Source organism: Carcharodon carcharias, chromosome 31, assembly GCF_017639515.1.
Source record: "Carcharodon carcharias isolate sCarCar2 chromosome 31, sCarCar2.pri, whole genome shotgun sequence".
Lineage (NCBI taxonomy): Eukaryota > Metazoa > Chordata > Chondrichthyes > Lamniformes > Lamnidae > Carcharodon > Carcharodon carcharias.
The window spans coordinates 10,078,102-10,098,818 of record NC_054497.1 but is presented as its reverse complement, the minus strand read 5'-3'; the positions used below and the strand labels follow the sequence as shown (position 1 = coordinate 10,098,818).

Below are 20,717 nucleotides of genomic sequence, written 5' to 3'. Positions count from 1 at the left end.
ATTTCAGTATTTGCCTAGCTGAAGAACCTATAGCTCTAGTTGGGTATCCTTGCTGTTTCATGGCTCTTCCTGGTCAGCTGAATTCCAGCAGGTTGAAGTAATTGCATGCTGAGCGCTGTTAACATATCTTTAACTCCCAACTACAGTTCCACTGGATCATGCTGGAAATCATTCTAAGCAATGTTGAATATGAACAAAGATATCTCTGAAGTGGGAATCGGCAATCAAAATGGGGACAGTTTTGTCGTTTCCTGGGGCCCAAAGTCGTCTTTCCTCATATTCCTCACTATGTGCGGTTACTTTTAACTTCTGGCTAATAACTTGTGGATATATTAATCTTTAAAACAGGTAATTTATGAAACTTTAAATCTATGAACATTGGCCACAGTGCTTTTGCTGTGAATAACCTAAGCAAGCCAGACCTCTGCAACTGTAAATAGCTTTAACTGTTTGTGTATTTTACAAGCAGGGAAAGACTAGCTGGTCCATTGAGCATGTCTGATAAGAGTCTTAATACAGTAAACATGTAGTGTCAACCTCCAACTCCCCAAACCACCATCAGTCATGATATTTGGCAGAGATAAACAATGTGGGCTTAAGGAATGAATTTAGGGAAATTCTGGTTTCTTTTCCTAACCTCAGTTAAAATTAGTTAAGGCCGCTAATGATCCTGAGGCACATTGCCCAATAACTTTGTGTACCATTTGTGTGCAGTGATGCCTGACTCAGCTGGGAACTTGACCGAGTCCCTTTTGCACATTTGCAGTAAATCTGTCCCTCTGCGCAAGCCAGCAGCATATACCAGAGGTTAGTAACCCTCAGCAAAAAGGAAAAACAGACCCAGTTAGCCAGTTCTATTCTGTACTGTTCAGTTGCTTGTACTTATGACCCTTGGTTCACCCTGTCTCCTCTAATTCAAAAAGTCTATCCACCTGGACACCGTTGAATCCATTATTTTGAAAACCTCAATCAGATCTTCCTGAAGTCTACATTTTAGAATTCTGGAGTAAAAGGGTCCAGCGCTTTCAGCCTCTTGGATAACCGATCTTTAAACAAGGTCTCATTCTGATAGTTTTCGTGAATGTCTTCTATATCTTCCATGATGTGAAGGGACCAAAACTGGATGCGGTACAAGATGAGACCTAAACAAGGGCTTGTATAATACTTTGTTCCATTTTTATATATACGGTCATAAGCCAGAGGATCACTTGCAATACTTCTGACTGTTATCTCAAGTCCCCCTAGATTTGACCCCTGGCCCTCCCTACTTCTCATCTACACACTGCTCCTTGGTGATGTCATTTGAAAACCTGATATCAGGTTCCACATGACACCCAGCTCTAGCTTTCCTCAGCCCTGCCACTGACTCCAAATAGATATTAAGGAACATAAGAAATAGGAGTAGGCCCTTCAGCCTTTTGAGTGTACTGTGCCATTCAGCAAAATCATGGCTGATGTTCTAGCTCAACACCACCTTTCCATACTATCCTCATATTCCTAGATTCCCCTTAGTATCCAAAACTAAGCTTGTCTGAAATCCAAATCCAGTATTGGATAAGCAGAACTTAGTTAAACTAAATATTGGGAAGATAAAAGTCATCGTTTTCAGTCTCTGTCACACACTCCATTTCCTAGCTACCCACTCTGTCCTGCTCCATGGTAACTCAGGCTGAACCATGCTGTTTGCAGTCTGTCATATTTGACCCTGACATGAACTTTGCATCACATCCACTTCATCATCAAGGCCATCTACTTTCATCTCCATAACATCAACTGACTCTGCCCTGCCATGGTTCATCGACAGCTGGACTCTCATCCATGCCATTGTTATCTCTGGACTTTGAAATTCCAATACATTCCTGACCAGACTCCCATCTTCAATCCTCCAGAAACTTAAGGTCATCCACAATTCTTCCTGTATTCCAACCTGCATTAGTCCTACTTATCAACTGCCCCGCCCCAACCCCTGTTCTTGCTAACCTTCATTGGCTCCTGGTTGAGAAACACCTAGATTTTAAAATTCTCATCCTTGTTTTAAAATCCTTCCATAGTCTTCCACTCCCTATCTGTAATCTCTAACACGCCTCTGAGATCTCTGCTCCTCCAATTCTGGCCTCTTAGCACATCCCAAATTTTAATCACTCTGCCATCGGTGGCCCTAAGATCAGGAATTCTACCACCCACAACCCTTTCCTCCTTTAAGACCTTAATATCTATTTCTGACCAAGCTTTTGGTTATCTGCCCTAATATCTCCATACCTGGTTCAGTGTCAAATGATGCCTGATAATGCTGTGAACCTTTACTGCATTAAAGGTGAGGCATAAATGCAAGTTTAATAGAGCAAAGTGCTCATTGTCTTACAGTGTTGGAGTGTTCTTTCAATATTTTCTAGTACTTTTAATAGGCTTTGTGATAGCCTCGCAGCACAGATTGTGAAACTTAAGAGACTCATGGACTATTAATTCTGTTGAAAAGGAGATATAGGTGTTGTGTATTGTGTACACAGTCTAGATATGGCCCTACCAATATATGAACAAGGAGCAAGAGTAAAAACAAAAAACAGAATTACCTGGAAAAACTCAGCAGGTCTGGCAGCGTTGGCGGAGAAGAAAAGAGTTGACGTTTCGAGTCCTCATGACCTTTCAACAGAACTAGGTGAATCCAAGGAGAGGGGTGAAATATAAGCTGGTTTAAGGTGGGGGGGAGAGAAGTGGAGGGGGGGGTGATGTGGTTGTAGGGACAAGCAAGCAGTGATAGGAGCAGATAATCAAAAGATGTCACAGACAAAAGAACACAGGTGTTGATGTTGGTGATATCTAAACGAATGTGCTAATTAAGAATGGATGATAGGGCACTCAAGGTACAAGGGAGGAGAAGGCGTGAGGGCGGATGCGCGGAAGATGGGCCGGACATGGTTGAGGGCCCTGTCAACGACCGTGGGTGGAAAACCTAGGTTAAGGAAGAAGGAGGACATGTCAGAGGAACTGTTTTTGAAGGTAGCATCATCAGAACAGATGAAAAACAGTTCCTCTGACGTCCTCCTTCCTTAACCGAAGTTTTCCACCCACGGTCGTTGACAGGGCCCTCAACCGTGTCCGGCCCATCTCCCGCGCATCCGCCCTCACGCTTTCTCCTCCCTCCCAGAAACATGATAGGGTCCCCCTTGTCCTCACTTATCACCCCACCAGCCTCTGCATTCAAAGGATCATCCTCCGCCATTTCCGCCAACTCTAGCATGATGCCACCACCAACACAATTTCCCTTCACCCCCCCGGCGGCATTCCGTAGGGATCATTCCCTCCGGGACACCCTGGTCCACAACTCCATCACACCCTACTCCTCAACCCCCACCTAAGGCACCTCCCCACGCTCACGCAAAAGATGTAACACCTGCCCCTTCACTTTCTCTCTCCTCATCGTCCAAGGGCCCAAACGCTCAAGTGAAGCAGCATTTCACTTGCATTTCCCCCAACTTAGTTTACTGCATTTGTTGCTCCCAATGCGGTCTCCTCTACATTGGAGAGACCAAACGTAAACTGGGTGACCGCTTTGCAGAACACCTGCGGTCTGTCCGCAAGAATGATCCAAACCTCCCTGTCACTTGCCATTTTAACACTCCACCCTGCTCTCTTGCCCACGTGTCTGTTCTTGGCTTGCTGCATTGTTCCAGTGAAGCTCAACGCAAACTGGAGGAACAGCACCTCATCTTCCGACTAGGCACAATATTCCAGACTGAATATTGAGTTCCACAACTTTAGATCTTGAACTCCCTCCTCCATCCCCACCCCTTTTCTGTTTCTTCCCCCTTTTGTTTTTACCAATAATTTATATAGATTTTTCTTTTCCCACCTATTTCCATTATTTTTAAATCTTTTATGCCCCCCACCCCCACTAGAGCTGTACCTTGAGTGCCCTACCATCCATTCTTAATTAGCACATTCGTTTAGATAATATCACCAACTTCAACACCTCTGTTCTTCTGTCTGTGACATCTTTTGATTATCTGCTCCTATCACTGCTTGCTTGTCCCTACAACCATACCACCCCCCCTCCACTTCTCTCCCCCAACCCAACCCTCCCCCCCCCACCCCTGCCACCTCCTTAAACCAGCTTATATTTCACCCCTCTCCTTGGATTCACCTAGTTCTGTTGAAGGGTCATGAGGACTCGAAATGTCAACTCTTCTTCTCCGCCAATGCTGCCAGACCTGCTGAGTTTTTCCAGGTAATTCTGTTTTTGTTTTGGATTTCCAGCATCTGCAGGTTTTTGTTTTTATAAGGTGCAAGAGTAGGCCATTCAGCCCCTCGAGCCTGCTCTGTCATTTAATAAGATCATGGCTGATCTGATAGTAACCTGAAATCTGCGTCCCACCTACCCCTGATAACCTATCACCCCCTTGCTTACAAAGAATCTATCCAGCAATGCCTTAAAAATATTCAAAGACTCTGCCTCCACCTTTTCAGGAAGAGTTCCAAAGACTCACGACCCTATGAGAGAACAATGTCGCCTCATCTCTGTTTTAAATGGGCGACCCCTTATTTTTAAACGGTGATCCCAGTTGCAGTTATTGACAAATTTAATCTTCCTTGCACTGCCCCAGTCCAACTGTAGCCTTGTTTTTCCTCTTCCAGGATTTAAGCACAGATCTATGTGCCATCACCTGCTGACAGATTCCCCCCAATGCGTTCATCCAGGTCATTCTGGAAGGGCAATGGTCCTACTTCCAATGGTGTCATGGCATTTTCAACATGCACCTGAGAGGATGGTCCCATCCAAAAAATATACGAATTAGGAGCAGGAGTAGGCCACTTGAGCCTGCTCTGCCATTCCATAAGATCATGGCTGAACTGATTATAACTTTAACCCCACATTCCTACCTACCCATGATATCCTTTTAGTCCCTTGTTAATCAAGAATTTAGCTCTGCCTTAAAATATTTGAAGATTCTGCTTCCACTGCCTTTTGAGGAAGAGTTCCAAAGACACACAACCAACCCTGTCAGAGAAAAAAATTCTTAAATAAGTGACCCCTTATTTTTAAACAGTGACCCCTTGTTCTAGATTCTCCCACAAGAGGAAACATCCTCTCCCCATTTGCCCTGTTAAGATCCCTCAGGATATTAAAGGTTTCAATTAAGTTGCCTCTTACTGTTCTAAATTCCAGTGGATACAAGCCTAACCTATCCAGCCTTTCCTCACAAGATAACCCACCCATTCCTGGTAAACCTCTGAACTGCTAACACATTTATACCTTTACGTAGACCAGCACGGTACACAGTACTCTAGATGTGGCCTCTTCCTGTTTAACTGAAGCATAACGTCTACTTTTGTAATCAATTCCCCTCACAATAAATGATAACATTCTATTAGCTTTCCTAATTACCTTGTGGTCACTTTGCCAAACGGACCACAGGAGTCTCAGGTACAGGTCACAATCGTTTATTCGAGCAATTGCAAGGGGAGAACCATCTCAATGCAGCTTGAGATAGCACGCTGCTAAATTACAAATGTTCAACATATACATTATTAGTCACGTACAAGAACAGTTTCCAGATTCCGATCTCGTCAACATATAGGTTTACGTTAAACAGACATCTCGTAACAGGTACATGCATCGTATGTCCCTATATTTCACCCAGGCAGAGACCTTGCCTCCTATCTAAACTGGGACCACCTGTTCTTCCCCTATCTGTTGGAGAGCACACTTGATCTCAGTTGTTATTGCCAATGCTCTGACTGCAGTCTGGCTCCCAAGGCCTTTCTGTTGTTTGCAGGCCCTAAGGCTGTGCAAGGTTAATCTGGTAACCTTTAACTGCCAATGTGCTTGGTAGCTCTGGTCACCTGGAGATTTTAAGTAGTTCATTCCTTTTCAATAAATTCCCCCTTACCATAAATTCTTTCTTACTTTCTTCCCCCTAACAACCTGCTGTACCTGCATAGTAACCTTTTCTGATTCATGTGGTGGGACTCCCAGGTCCTTCTGAATCTCAGAGCTCTGCAATCTCTCCATTTAGATAATAAGCTTCCTTTTTATTCTTCCTGCCAAAATGAATGATTTTACATTTGCCCACATTATACTCCATTTGCCAGATCTCGCCCACTCACTTAACCTATGTCACTTTGTAGCCTCCTTACCATCCTCTTCACAATTTAATTCCCTGCTTATCTTTGTGTCATCAGCAAATTCCTACCACCATTCCTTCTGCCCCTTCATCCAAGTCATTTATGTAAATTTGTAAGAAGTTCAGGCCCCAGCACCGATCCGTGTGGCGCACCACTCCTCATATCCTGCCAACCAGAAAAGGACCCATTTATGTCAACTCTTATTTCTGTCAACCAATCTATCCATGCCAACACGTTACCCCACCCGCCCTCTGCAGCATGAGTTTTTATTTTCTGCAATAACCTTTGATGTGGCGCTTTCTCTAACGTCTTCTGGAAATCGAAGTATAGTGCAAGTATAGAAAAAGGTCTAATAATCTCCTCGGGACTGCACTGAGGGCGTCAGCTTATATGTTGGGACCTTGGGGTGGTGACCTGCCCACTTTTTAACCAGCTGGAGCCTTTGAAAGGGGCGGGTGCTGTCAGCTGGGGCTGGGGGCCGAGCATGAAAGGTGCCTCTTGGCCCCCATTTACTGCACCTTCCTTCCAGCCCCATCAAAGGCTCCCTGTGCCTTTCCTCGCAATGCTATCGGTTCTAGCCGCCGCCGTGACTTCCCTGGCGCGCGTGTGTGTGTATATATTGTATCCAACGTCGGGGGCTGCGTCGTTTCCAGGGAAACGAAACAAAACACCCTAAAGTCGGACCCCGGCTCTCCTTTGATGGGGAAAAGGAGGCGGAACCGCTTTTGCGGCAGGGATGCGTTATTAGTAGAGCCATGGCCGCAACAACGGAGAGAAGACACGACCTGCATTTAACAAGCTCGGGCATCGGGCTACATTACACCCCAGCTCGATACTTCCCACCCTCTGACTTCAAAGTAAGTTACAATCATTGAAAGCTCCGCCAACACCCTCCGTGGATCTGACCCTAAAATAAGGGGGAAGGGTACAGCATCCTGCAGGCTGCTCACGGATAAGTACGTTTAAAACACAAATTGCCTCTGAAGCGGTTTGAGACTCCTGGGCAATGAAAAGTGCTATCCCTTGACCCGTTTTCTGAAAAAAAAAATCTCCAGCTGCTAAGATTTCAACTAAACCAGTGAATGCTCGTTTCTGGGGATATTTTTGCTATCATCACTCTCTCTCTCTCTCTCTACAGGTACCATCCCCTAAGAGGGCGATGGCCACCATGGAGATCCATGTTAATTTTGCTCTGAAGGCCTGAATGAGCTTTGTTGGGGTTACATTCATCCAGTTTGCCAGACTCTTTAGAAAGAGCGCTGTTTGTCGACCTTGACCTCTTTCACCATGGAACTTTCCCATCAGCACCGGACTTTCTGAATCTTGATTTGTTATTAGAAATTCTAACTGTCTCTTCCTGATCTTGGTCAGCAGAGCTCATTTGCTTTCAGATTTTACTAACACCTCTTCGTTGGGAGCGTGACTTGTTCAAGATACCTTCATTATTCACCTCAAAAACCACAACTCTGCAGCCTCAATTCTTCTCTGCATTGCATATGAATATTGAGTATGAATGGTGGTGACAATAGTGGTTTCTGACTTTGACAACATGTCTAGCACCAAACCCTAGCCCTAACACTAGATTTAACTCCTAACTGTAACTTCTAATCTCAACTAATCCTAACCCCTAGCCCCAATTTGTAATAATTAACCCTAACCTTAACCAGAGCCCCAAAGCTTAGCTCCTATCCCTAACCCCAAACTACTAACCATAACCCATAGCCCATAAATCACAATTCAATAACATGATGCCATGTTGACTGAGGTGTTAATACCATTTTTTATTTATAATGATGTAGATGTGTAGTGTGGACACTATTTCATGGTACCTCTAGGGCAGATGCAATTGACCACCTCAACAATCCAAGAGAAGAAATGGCTTCCTGAGACAGTAGACTAGCTTGTGGCTTCACTTTATCACAGCTTGGGAAAATCAACCACAATTCACATGTCTGCTCGCTATTCAGTAACTACTACTGCAAAATGGTTATGTTATGTTAAACTGGGTTTGACTGCAGGGTATCACGTGCTAACACGTGAAGTATGGCCATGAGATACTAGAAAGCACTTCATTCTGCTGAACTCTACCCTAATGTAGTTAGGGAAATGGTGGTGTAGCGGCGACGCCTCTGAACAAGTAATAGTAATACGTGCCTCCACTCTGCATCATGGTCTTCCCAACACCACCCAGCAGCTCTCAACATACGAATTAGGAGCAGGAGTAGGCCACTCAGCCCCTCGAGCCTGCCTCGTCATTCAATAAGATCATGGCTGATCTGATTGTAACCTCAACCCCACGTTCCTGCCTACCCCTGATAACCTTTCACGCCCCCTTGTTAGTCAAGTTTCTATCTCCCTCTGCCTTAAAAATATTCAAATACGCTGCTTCCACTGCCTTTTGAGGAATAGAGTGCCAAAGACTCACAACTCTCAGAGAAAAAATTTCTCATCTCTTTTTTTAAATGAGCAACCCTTATTTTTAAACAGTGACCCCCTAGTTCTAGATTCTCCCACATCCCCTCCACATCCACCCTGTTAAGACCCCTCAGGACCTTAAAGGTTTCCTTTAAGTCCCCTCTAACTCTTCTAAATTCCAGTGGACACAGGCCTAACCTGTCCAGCCTTTGCTCATAAGACAACCCACCCATTCCTAGTATTATAAATGCAAAATACTGCAGATGCTGGAAATCTGAAACAAAAACAAGAATTGCTGGAAAAACTCAGCAGGTCTGACAGCATCTGTGGAGAGAAAGAGTTATTCCTAGTATTAGTCTAGTAAACTTTCTCTGAACTGCTTCTAACACATTTAAACCTTTCTTTAAAAAGGAGACCAGTATTGCACACAGTATTGAAGCATAACTTCCAGGCTAATGCTCTGGGGCCATGGGTTCAAATCCCACCACAGCAGATGGTGGGATTTAAATTCAATTAATAAATCTGGCATATAAAGCTAGTAGTCTCAGTAATGGTGACCATGAAACTATCATCGACTGTCGTTAAAAACCCATCTGGTTCACTAATGCCTTTTAAGGAAGGAAATCTGCCGTCCTTACCTGGTCTGGCCTATGTGTGACTCCAGACCCACAGCAATGTGGTTGACTCTTAACTGCCCTCTGCAATGGCCTAGCAAGCCAGTTAATTCAAGGGGAATTAAGGATGGGCAAAGGATGCTGGCCCTACCAGCAATGCCCACATCTCATGAAAGAATAAAAAACAATAGTCTGCTCATTGACATTGTTCATATGTAAAATGAATGACCTTTATCCTTTAAGCTATATTTGTACTGTGGATATGCATCTGAAATAGTAAGCTAGATGTCACAACTAATAACCCTGAGAAAGAGTTCAAATTCTACTATTCTTGGGATGTGGACATCATTGGCAAGGCCAACATTTATTGCCCATCCCTAACTGCCCTCACAAGGTGACAAGATGATGGTTAGCCTTCTTCTTGAACCACTAGCAATTGGCAAAAGAACCAGAGGTAAGATGAGAATTTTTCTTAACATTAAGCATGTATCCAACTCCCTTTTGAAAGTTACTATTGAGTCTGCTTCCACCTCTCTTTCAGCAGTGTCCTCCAGATCACAACTTACTAAAAGGAAAACTTTGCAGGGCTATGGGGAAAGAGCAGGGGGAGCGGAACTAATTGATAGCCTTTTCAAAGGGCCAGAACAGACACAAAGGGCTGAATAGCCTTCTGTGCTGAATGAGCAATGACACAATCCCACAAGCTTAGGCTGAATCTTCGGCCGGTATTCAAATCCGAACACTCAGCTCACAGGACATCAAAGCAAAGCCCAAACTCCCCAGTTTCAAGCACCCAGGAAGTCATAGAATAATGTTCAGGAGTGATTGCCTTGACTGATTTTTCACATTCCAAACCCAATGATATTGAAGACAACAGTCTTGCTTCATTGGGGTTCTTGCCAGAGATGTGGTTCATCCCAGGAAAGATAGAAGAAGTCTCTGTAAGTAACTATATCCTTTCTTATTTCAGTTATTTCTGAAAGATCCTCTCCCTCCGAAGCTGAGAGAAAGAGACACTGTCCATCCCTACGATGAGGTTTTTAATAGCTTTGAAACTACTACTGGCTCAACTCACAATCTCAAGACCATTGGAGGTGTGCTTAGACACCCACGCCACATGAAGGTTCCCAATCACTGGAATGTTCATTACATGAAGGATTTGTCGGAAAAGGTCAGCACAGGAAAAGAAGACATCTGATGGCTCCTTATAATCGGAATATTTTACTTGATGTTTTTTGTTGACATTTCCATGTGCATTTGTCAGGGTGATGATCGATATTGGCACTTAACAATGCAACATTTCCTGTGTTTTCTATCCATTACACTCAGGTACAATAAGGGTGAGAAAACAGGGTAAAATTGCTACTACACTGTCCCCATCAAACACTCCCAGGACAGGTACAGGACGGGGTTAGATACAGAGTAAAGCTCCCTCTACACTGTCCCCCATAAAACACTCCCAGGACAGGTACAGGACGGGGTTAGATACAGAGTAAAGCTCCTTCTACACTGTCCCCATAAAACACTCCCAGGACAGGTACAGCACAGGGTTAGATCCAGAGTAAAGCTCCTTCTACACTGTCCCCATCAAACACTCCCAGGGCAGGTACAGCACGGGGTTATTTACATAGTAAAGCTCCCCTTAATAGTCCTATCAAGCACTCCCAGGGCAGGTGCAGCGCAAGTTCAATACAGAGAAAATCCTCTTTACATTAAGTCTTAAACTTAAGCTCAGTCTTAGATGTGCACCTCCATCTGCTGTTCCAGTTCATGATTCAGTTCAATTAGGCTCAAGCAGATTCATTTCACATTAACCTCCGCAAGCAGTTAGAGAGTGGAAACCTTCATCCCATTAGTTGAGCTGGAATGATACCTATGGAGAGATTATATCTTTGGAGCAATTTTCCAGTCCTGGCAACATTTTCGTTTTCATTCTTTACTTTGCAGCTGAGCAGACGAGACTGGAGGACTCCTCTGAACATGGTTAACCAAACAAGTGAGATGAAGGACAAATACACTGGGAGACTTCCACAATCCATGGACACTGCGTTTAAGGCTGGGCCACAGCCGTTCATCCTGGACAACCATCACACCAATGGACCGTCTAAAGTAAGGCCTATAAAGGACTTTTGACTTTTGGCAATGAAAGAAGGCTGATAGTTTAAATATAATCTCATAAATTGAATATGACTATTTACACACAGGATACAACAAGCAAGCTAAAAGTGGCATGAGTAACACACACACACACACACACACACACACAAATATGCAGTATTGACGGACACACGCAAATGCAGAGGCATAGATACAGAAACACACGCAGACATCTCTGCAAATGGAGACATAGACACGTGCAGTAGACACGCACACAGACACCCATGTTAATGAGCACATACACACATGCAAATACAGAAATACACACACGCACATTAGGGACATACACACAAAGTTAGACACACACACACACACACACACATTGACACACACCTAGATGTAGGCACACATACACTAAAAGTGTCTCCCTCAGGCTTTCCTGTTGCAAAGGAATTTCTCCAAAAATGCTAGACCTACTCACTCCTCTCAGCCCCTACTCTACTCCTGTAGTGATATTTAAGGTCTCCCTCCTGATTTGGGGTTCAAGTTTGGGTTGTGTTACACATGCCATGCCTCATGGCCGATTATATATGTTACAAGGCACATCACACATGAAGACACAGCATATGTCCACCGTTCACATGCTCCGAGTGATAGTTGCAGAGTGATGTGACGCTATTTAATCCTTTCTTGTTTCACAGAGTATTGTTGCCAGTACCGAGAATCCAGCCCTGGCCGGTCAGGAGTATTATGTACGAGACAAAGACGTTCTGCGTCTCAACGACATTTACTTATCCACAACCAGCAAGGACTTCAGGGCTTTTAAGAAGTATTTTTATTCTTTACTACATTTTTAACTTGCCTGATCACATATTTCTGCTCAGACATTTGGTTGTGCCCCCATCATGCTTCAAAAGCAACTGTTTACGTTTACAGAGAATAGAACCACAGAAATCGTTCCAGCACAGAAGGTGGCCATTTGGCCCATCGTGCCTGTGCTGGCTCTCCTAAGGAGCAATTCACTTACTGCCACTCCCCCCGCCCTCTCCCCACCAGCCCTGCTCATTCCTCCTTTTCGGATATTTAGAAGAATGTAGAAAAATTTACGGCACAGAAGGAGGCCACTCTGCCCATCATGATTGCACCAGCTTAATAACGAGCCTCCCAGCCTAATCCCATTTTCCAGCACTTGGTCCGTGGCCCTGGAGGTTACGCGACTTCAGGTGCATGTCCAGATATCTTTTAAATGAGTTGAGGGTTTCTGCCTCTGCTACTCTTTCTTGCAGTGAGTTCCAGACCCCCCCAACCCTCTGGGTGAAAACATTTTTCCTCATCTCCCCTCTAATCCTTCTACCAATCTATGCCTCCTAGTCACTGACCTCTCTGCCAAGGGAAATAGTTCCTGCCCGTCCACTCTATCCAGGCTCCTCACAACCTTATACACCTCTATCAAATCTCCCCTCAGCCTCCTCGGTTCCAAGGAGAACAACCGCAGCCTATCCAATCTTTCCTCATAACTACAATTTTCCCATCCTGGCAACATCCTTCTAAATCTCCTCTGTACCCTCCCTAGTGCAATTACATCCTTTCTGTAATGAGGTGACCAGAAGGGCACACCATATTAAAGTTGTAGCCTAAATAGTGTTTCATGTAGCTCCAACATATCCTATGCACTTACATTCTATGCCTCGGCTAATAAAGGAAAGTACTCCATATGCCTTCTTAACCACCTTAATAACCTGTCCAGCTACCTTTGGGGATCTGTGGACATAGTGCATTTAGCATCCCAAGGCACTGCACTGGAGCATCATCAAACATAATTTGATCCTGAGCCACATAAGATGACCAAGAGGTAAGTTTTAAGGAACATCTTAAAGGAGGAGAAAGTGATTGAGAGCTTTATGGAGTGAATTCCAGAGCTTAGGGCTCAGGAACCTGAAGGAATGGCTGCCAATGATGGACTGATTAGAGGATACACAAGTTCCAGAAATAGAAGAGATCTCAGAGGATTGCGTGGTTGAAAGAGGTTACAGAGAGAGAAGGAGGTGAGACCATGGCAGGATTTGAAAACAAGGATGAGAATTTAAAAATCACCCTCTTCCTCGATTGTGTTCAAATTCTGCCCAGAGGTTGGCCCTAGACTCTGGAATTCCTTCCCTAAATCTTTCTACCCATCATCCTTTAAGATGCTCTTTAAAATTTACTTTTGGTCAAAATTCATCTGGTTTAAATATTGCAAAGAAAAGTGAAATGTTTGAAAGCTTTTGGTCATCTATCCTGATATCTCTTTCTGTGGGTCGGTGTCATGTTTGTTTTATAACACTCCACTAAGTCGCTTTGGGTCATTTTGCTCCATTAACGGCTCTGTGCATGGTTGTTGTAATAAACCTCTTCCCACTCTGACCCCTGTATTCCCTCTGTTGCTGTATCCTACATGGCTGCGTCAAGTCTCCCCTTAAATGCAATGCTCATTCCACGTCTGCACATTTTGCAGGTTGTGTCCCATCTCCAACAGCTCTCATAAACACCCTGACCTCTGAAGTAGTGAGACTTTAATGATATGTTTCTCTCTCCCCCTCCCCCCAACTTCCTTTGCAGGGAAGAGTTGGAAGGGTTTCCAAAGAAGGACATAGCGACCTACTGGGAAATGGAAGACTACCCAAAGGCCTGGGGCCATGGGCTGAGGGAAAACCCTCTGCCCAAAGAAGCCCAAAGGATCATCCGTGGACCTGGCCCAATGATTGACCCCAGCGTGTTCCCAGTGGCGACGAGGATCCCACCCCTACCCAGACGTTTGCCGCCCGTCCCAAATCGAGGCCTCAAGACGCAGTATCAGGAAACGTACCAGCAGCCTAATGATATCAAGCGGAAGCAGGATCTCTCCTACCAGCTGCGGGCACCCTGGGTAGTGACTCGGGAGGGCTCCGCTCCAGAGATCATGTCCGTTCCCCAAATGTACGAGACGGAATCTATGACGTATGGAGGCGAGCGCCCCGTAGTGGTGTAACCCTCCCAATAAAAGCCCTCCCTCGGTGGTTATTTCTGACTTTACGATAGAGATTATATTGGAAACCCGGATCTGGAGCACAGAGTCATCCAGCACAGAAGGAGGCCATTTGGCCCATCTTGCCTGTGCTGGCTCTACGAAAGGGCCGTCCAATTATTCCCACTCTCTTGCCCTTACCCCTTGGCCTGCAATTTCTTCTTCCTTTTTAAGTGTTTACCCAACACCCTTCTGAAAGTCACCATTGAATCTGCTTCCACTGGCCTTTCAGGCAGCGCTTTCCAGATCACCAGAAGTTGCTGCATAAAATAATTTCTGTTCATCTTTCCCCCAGGGACATTTTTTGCCAATTAAATCTGTGTCCTTTGGTTACTGTGCCAGTGGAAACAGTTACTCCTTATATACTTTAGTAAAACCCTTCAAAATGTTAAACGCCTCTATGAAACCTCCCCCTCTTGACTCAAAATTCAAAAAGGAATTCCCCAATCAAATCTCTCTCATGTGCTAGGCTCTCGTTATTTTTCTCAGAAGGTCTTCATATCAATCAGCGTGTCAGCTTTTCAGTTACACTCCCACTTATCAGCACATGAAGATTAAGAAAGGAAGAACAGGAATGTTTATCTCCACATAAGCAAATTAATTTTTTAAACTACACTTCTGTGGGCTTTCATTTTAAGTGAACAAGCTTTCAGAAATAAAGGAGAGCCTGCGGACCATGTATTGACTGCGTTCCTGATGGGAAAGCAAATGAGAAATGATTCATTAAAGTTTTAAAATGTGAAAATTTACTGAATAATTTCTTATTTTGTCTTTGGAATGGGGTGAAGATTCCTCTCGGTCCGTTCTTCTATTGCTGTTCATGTTTATCTCACTCTGAAGACTGTGTTGGTGCTGCGATAATGTAGGAAAACACAAAAGCCAATTTGTGCACAGCAAGATCCCATGAACAGCAATGTGATAGTGGCGCTAAACAGTCGCTCCCTCCAGCTCCGACACACAGCGGCAGCAGTGTCCATCTACAAGATGCACTGCAGCAACTTGCCAAGCACAGAATCACAGAATTGTTAGTGTGTAGAAGGAGGCTATTCGGCCCTTCATGTCTGCACCAGCTCTCGAAGCCTCCTTAGACAGCACCTTCCAAACCCACAAACTCTACCAGCTGCAAGGACAAGGGCAGCAGATGCATGGAAACACCACCAACTGCAATTTCCATTCCAGGTCACACACCACCCTGACTTTGAACTATATCGCTGTTCCTTCACTGTCACTGAGTCAAAATCCTAGCACTCCCTAACAGCACTGCAGGTGTATCTACACCACATGGACTGCAGTGGCTCAAGAAGGCAGCTCACCACCACCTTCTCAAGACAAATCAGGGATGGGTAATGAATGCTTGCCCTGCCAGTGATGCCCAAATCCCAGGATATATATATAAAACACAGGTCATCATAGTTGAGAGAGAAATATTGGCTGGGACAGAAGAGTTGATCACAGGGTAACTAATAGTAGCAACAAGCTCTGTGGAGATTGCTGCATAATGCTTGGGTGGTGAGTGTTCCTCATTTGGCAGGAATGATGCAAAGAGGAATCATGGACAAAGTTTATTTCTTGCCTGGAGTGTTTCTCCTCTTGAATTGCTCTGTTGGATAAGGGGAAGGGGGAAGGACAAGTCAGCTGCTAATGGGTTATGTCCCACCTTTCTCTAATACTGCTCTGTAGGTTTGCAAGGACCGTCTGACATAAAGATAAAAGCAAAATATTGCGGATGCTGGAAATCTGAAACAAAAACAAAAATAGCTGGAAAAACTCAGCAGGTCTGACAGCATCTGCGGAGAGGAGCAGAGTTAACATTTCGAGTCCGTATGATTCTTCAACAGAACTAAGGAAATACAGAAATGAGGTGAAATATAAGCTGGTTGAGGGTGGGGGGGTTGGGACAGGTAGAGCTGGATAGGGGGCCTTCTGACATAACCTCCCTGCTTGTGGAAAAGAAGCTGGAATCGAACCACCTCCAGTCTGTAACACCAAAGCAAAATATTCTGGATACTGGAAACCTGAAATAAAACATTTTAAAAATGCTGGAAATTCAAAAAAGAATGGAGTTGACATTTCAGGGCAAGATGACCTTTAATGAGGACAGAGATAAAAACAAAAAACTGCGGATGCTGGAAATCCAAAACAAAAACAGAAACAGAAATACCTGGAAACTTTCCAGGTATTTCTGTTTCTGTTTTTGTTTAATGAAGACAGTTCTGGTGAACTGAGCTCTGATGAAACGTCATAAACTGAAACATTAACCCTGTTTCTATCTCCACAGATGCTTCCTGACCTGCTGAGTATTTGCAGCGTTCTTTGTTGCTTCGTTCCACCTTCCAGCCTGCCTCTGGCATACCCAGTACAGCAGTGCACTGGGGATAGGCGGGGAATAATGATCCAGGGTGCCCCGTACCCCATCACTGTCTCTGTTTGGTGTTTGTGTGCATGTGAATGTGTATGCACATCTCTGTGCATGTTTCTGCGTGCGCGTGTGTGTGTGTGTGTGTGTGTGTGTGCGTGTGTGGGGATACCAGGGCCAGAGTTTTATGTCTGGTTGGGTGACGGGCGAGGGTCCTGATGTCATTGCGCAATCGTGTGATCTCTTGCTCAGCAGGCGTATGCAGCAGTCAGAAGCCCGCTCGCCGACAATTAGGACGGCAAGTAAGCCCATTAGGGAGGCAATTGAAAGCGATTTTTTTTGTGGCCCGTCCACTTTTACGGTTGGCAGGTCAATCGGCCTTTACATTTTTGCTCAAACCTTGACCCATGGTGGGATGAAGCCTCCGTGGGGCAATAAAGACAGATATCTGGGGGCTATTTTTCTCATGAGGTATGCTCTCAGGTCCTTGATGGTGCTGCACGGACATTTTTTTTTGCAGCACTTTCGGGCTTTCTTTTGTTACTTGGAGGTCTGCAGCTCCCCAAGACAGCTGTCTGCCTTCAGGGAGCTGAGTGGAAGCGCCCACCAGCGCCTGCAGTGCCCTCTTCCCGCTCCCACCGCCAATGCTGAGACTTTCTCCAGGCGCGTTTCACGCTGCCTACTGCTAATTGGCCAGCCAGCCTGAAATTGCGGGTTGGGGTGCGGTGCCAATCGTAGTCGGGGGCCCGTTTCCCGTCTGCTCCCAGGCTCCGCATATGTGTGCCCAACAGGCGAAAAATTCAAGCCCTGGGCAAGAGGATGGCGAATAGCTTCAATGTGCTCCAGAGCTTAACAACCCACAGACACTCATTACCCTGGTTCACCATAGGGAAACTGATCCCATAGCCTGATGAGGAAGGGGCAGAAAAATATAATTTTAGAAAAGGTACACTTCCCGAAAATGCCTGATTTATTTCCGCTCTTGTTCCCCATGCCTCACTCTGACAGTGAATCAAAGCATGTTGTCTTTCCCAGTTACCCAGGCCTTTCTGTCTATGGGCTTGTTTCGATATAGCGAAACAAACCCACACTATTATAAAACACAAATACAAAACTCATAACATCTTTTACTACCTTTGTGAAACCCTGTGAGATGTAGTTTCTAATCTGAGAACCAGACCACTTCTGGACCCAGGTCACACTCCAAACAATGCATTTCCAGACTGCAATGTAGAGGGAGCTTTACTCTGTATCTAACCCCATGCTGTACCTGTCCTGGGAGTGTTTGATGGGGACAGTGTAGAGGGAGCTTTACTCTGTATCTCACACCGTGCTGTACCTGTCCTGGGAGTGTTTGATGGGGACAGTGTAGAGGGAGCTTTACTCTGTATCTAACCCCGTGCTGTACCTGTCCTGGGAGTGTTTGATGGGGACAGTGTAGAGGGAGCTTTACTATGTATCTAACCCCGTGCTGTACCTGTCCTGGGAGTGTTTGATGGGGACAGCGTAGAGGGAGCTTTACTCTGTATCTAAATTGTTCTGTACCTGTCCTGGGAGTGTTTAATGGGGACAGTGCAGAGAGAGCTTTACTATGTATCTAACCCCGTGCTGTATCTGCCCTGGGAGTGTTTGATGGGGACAGCATAGAGGGAGCTTTACTCTGTATTTAACCTTGTACTCTAAAATTCTCTGATATTTCCCACATCCCTCACTGTAACCTTCTGATATTTCCTGAATTTAGCTGTTGACTAAAGTTTGAATACTTGATTTATAAATTCCATTTTCCAACAGAATGAGATTGAATTTGCACATGTTATACCCATGTATCTGTTATCACTTTGGATTCCTTTCTTGAAGATTGGAGGGATCAAAGTTATTCATAGGCAGTTTCAAGGATGTTAGAGAAGAAACCAGCAGTTGCGGAAATGCTACTGATCCTGGCAGCTTTTCACTGACTCTCTTTGTGAACATGTTGGTTTTAGTGTATAACCTTGTGGGAAACATGACATCCGAAAGATTATTAAAACAAGGCAGTTTAATTGCAATAATGGTACAGGATTAAACCTGGAGACCTTGAACATTTTAGCTTGCCCTTTTATTATTAATGCCCATCAGTTCAACCTCGATGATACAGTGAAGCCCTGCCGTTTGTGGGGGTTACGTTCTCGCGAAACCTTGCCAACAGCAAAATTGCAAATGATGAACATACTTTACAATGGGAGTCCATTGGATAGGCTCCAGCCATCCCAAAACTTGACATGATCAAAGGCAAGACAAAATTGTAATAAAAGCAGAAAATGGCGGAAAAAACTCAGCAGGTCCGGCAGAGAGAAGCAGAGTTAACGTTTCGAGTTCATATGACTCTACTTCAGAACAAGCCTAGAAAGTTATCGCTGTTAACAAGGAACCCTCCACGTGCAAATGTGGCAGACGATGCACACTCAGTGCACTCTTTCTCCTCTGGAAATATGCCATGGCCGCCTTCAATGTTATCAACTTAATTCAGGTGTTTTTTTTTCTTTATTTCGTAAACGTTTCGAGTTCGTATGACTCTACTGCAGAACAAGCCTTGAAAATTAATTCTGTTTCTCGCTCCACAGACGCTGCCAGACCTGCTGAGTTTTCCCAGCATTTTCTGTTTTTATTTCAGATTTCCAGCATCTGCAGCATTTTGCTGCTGTGCAATTTAAAAAAACTACGTTTTTAATGAACTTAAAGAGAAATCTATTGAAGAAATTGTTTAATAAAACAAAAGCAACGCAAAGTTTGCCACACTTAGAGTACTTTACTTGAGAGTGGAGGTGGACTGTGATCAGGAATTGAATCGCAGTAACAAGGAACCCCCCACGTGCAAATGTGGCAGACGATGCACACACACTCTTTCTCCTCTGGAAATATGCCATGGCCGCCTTCAGTGTTATCAACTTCATTCAGGTGTTTTTTTTTCCCTTTATTGCGGCATTTTCTAAAGTTGGCATCTATTTTTTATTTTTAAAACCACACTTGGGCCGGCAGTCTCGTGCACATGGACTTATGTGCGGATAAGCCAATTCACAAAAGAGGAAAGCACCAAAGGTGGGACTTCACTGGAATTTGGATTCCTGTTAACCCTTAAACTGATTGTATGAACAGGCAGAAACACCACATACAAACATGCACACCCATGTAACGCACCAACACACAAATATATGCCACTGTACATTCAGACAAATGGTCTGAGGTTTCCTCCGCATTTGTACCCAAAGATCACCACAATCGTAAATCACAGAATTGTTACCGCGCAGAAGGGGCTCATTCAAGAAGGAAATAGGGAAAGCACAGGGCCAACATAATCCAGTGGAGACAAAGGGTGGGACCAACAAATCCAGGGAACCCTGGATGTCGAGGGATATAGAGAAAAAGGGAGGCTTATGGCAGATACCGAGGGCTCAAAACAGCGGAAGCCCTGGAGGAGTATAGAATGTGTGTGTTGGGGGGGTAAACTTGAAAAGGAAATTAGGAGAGCAAAAAGGGGGCATGAAAAAACATTGGCAGTGAAAATAGAGGAAAATCCAAAGTTGTTCTACAAGTACATTAAGAGTAAGAGGATAACTAGGGAAAGAGTAGAGCCCATTAAGGACCACAGTGGTAATTTGTGTGTGGAGCCAGAAGTTGTAGGTAGGGTTCTAAATGAATACTTTGTGTCGGTGTTCACAAGTGAGAGGGACAATGTGGGTATGGCAATCAGGCAGAAGGACTGTGATATAATTAAAGAAATTAGCATAGAAAGGGAGGAGGTTCTAAGTGGTCTGATAGGCTTAAAAGTAGATAAATCTCCAGGCCCGGATGAAATGTATCCCAGGCTGTTGAGTGAGGCAAGGGAGGAGATAGCAGGGGCACTGGCAATAATTTTCAATACCTCTCTGGCTACAGGAGAGGTGCCAGAGGACTGGAGGACAGCCAATGTGGTAACGTTATTCAAGAAGGGAGGAAGGGATAAATCAGGGAACTACAGGCCAGTCAGTCTAACATCAGTGGTGGGGAAACTATTGGAAGCAATTCTGAGGGACAGAATTAATCTTCACTTGGA

The 20,717-nt window shown here is 44.6% G+C and overlaps 1 protein-coding gene across 2 annotated transcripts; it reads left to right on the top strand.

Annotated features, from left to right (window-relative positions):
• Positions 1–3: 3 nt before the first annotated feature.
• On the top strand, positions 4–15,003 carry LOC121271500. 2 transcript variants are annotated; one of them, XM_041177483.1, is made up of 5 exons: positions 4–348; positions 10,123–10,323; positions 11,100–11,261; positions 11,951–12,078; positions 13,848–15,003. In XM_041177483.1, exons 2-5 carry the CDS (start codon positions 10,270–10,272, stop codon positions 14,254–14,256), a joined length of 753 nt encoding a protein of 250 aa, XP_041033417.1. In that variant the 5' UTR covers positions 4–348; positions 10,123–10,269; the 3' UTR covers positions 14,257–15,003. The 2 variants fall into 2 exon arrangements, with proteins under 2 accessions (XP_041033417.1, XP_041033418.1); XM_041177484.1 differs by lacking the exon at positions 4–348 and having other exon boundaries at positions 9,267–10,323.
• The last annotated feature ends 5,714 nt before the right edge of the window (positions 15,004–20,717 follow it).

Bases quoted from the DNA above. Each gene is read 5' to 3' on its own strand.
- LOC121271500 (XM_041177483.1), top strand. From the start codon at position 10,270: ATGAAGGTTCCCAATCACTGGAATGTTCATTACATGAAGGATTTGTCG. The intron at 11,262-11,950 runs GTAAGGCCTATA...CTTGTTTCACAG, and splicing joins ACACCAATGGACCGTCTAAA to AGTATTGTTGCCAGTACCGA. The intron at 12,079-13,847 runs GTATTTTTATTC...CTTCCTTTGCAG, and splicing joins GACTTCAGGGCTTTTAAGAA to GGAAGAGTTGGAAGGGTTTC.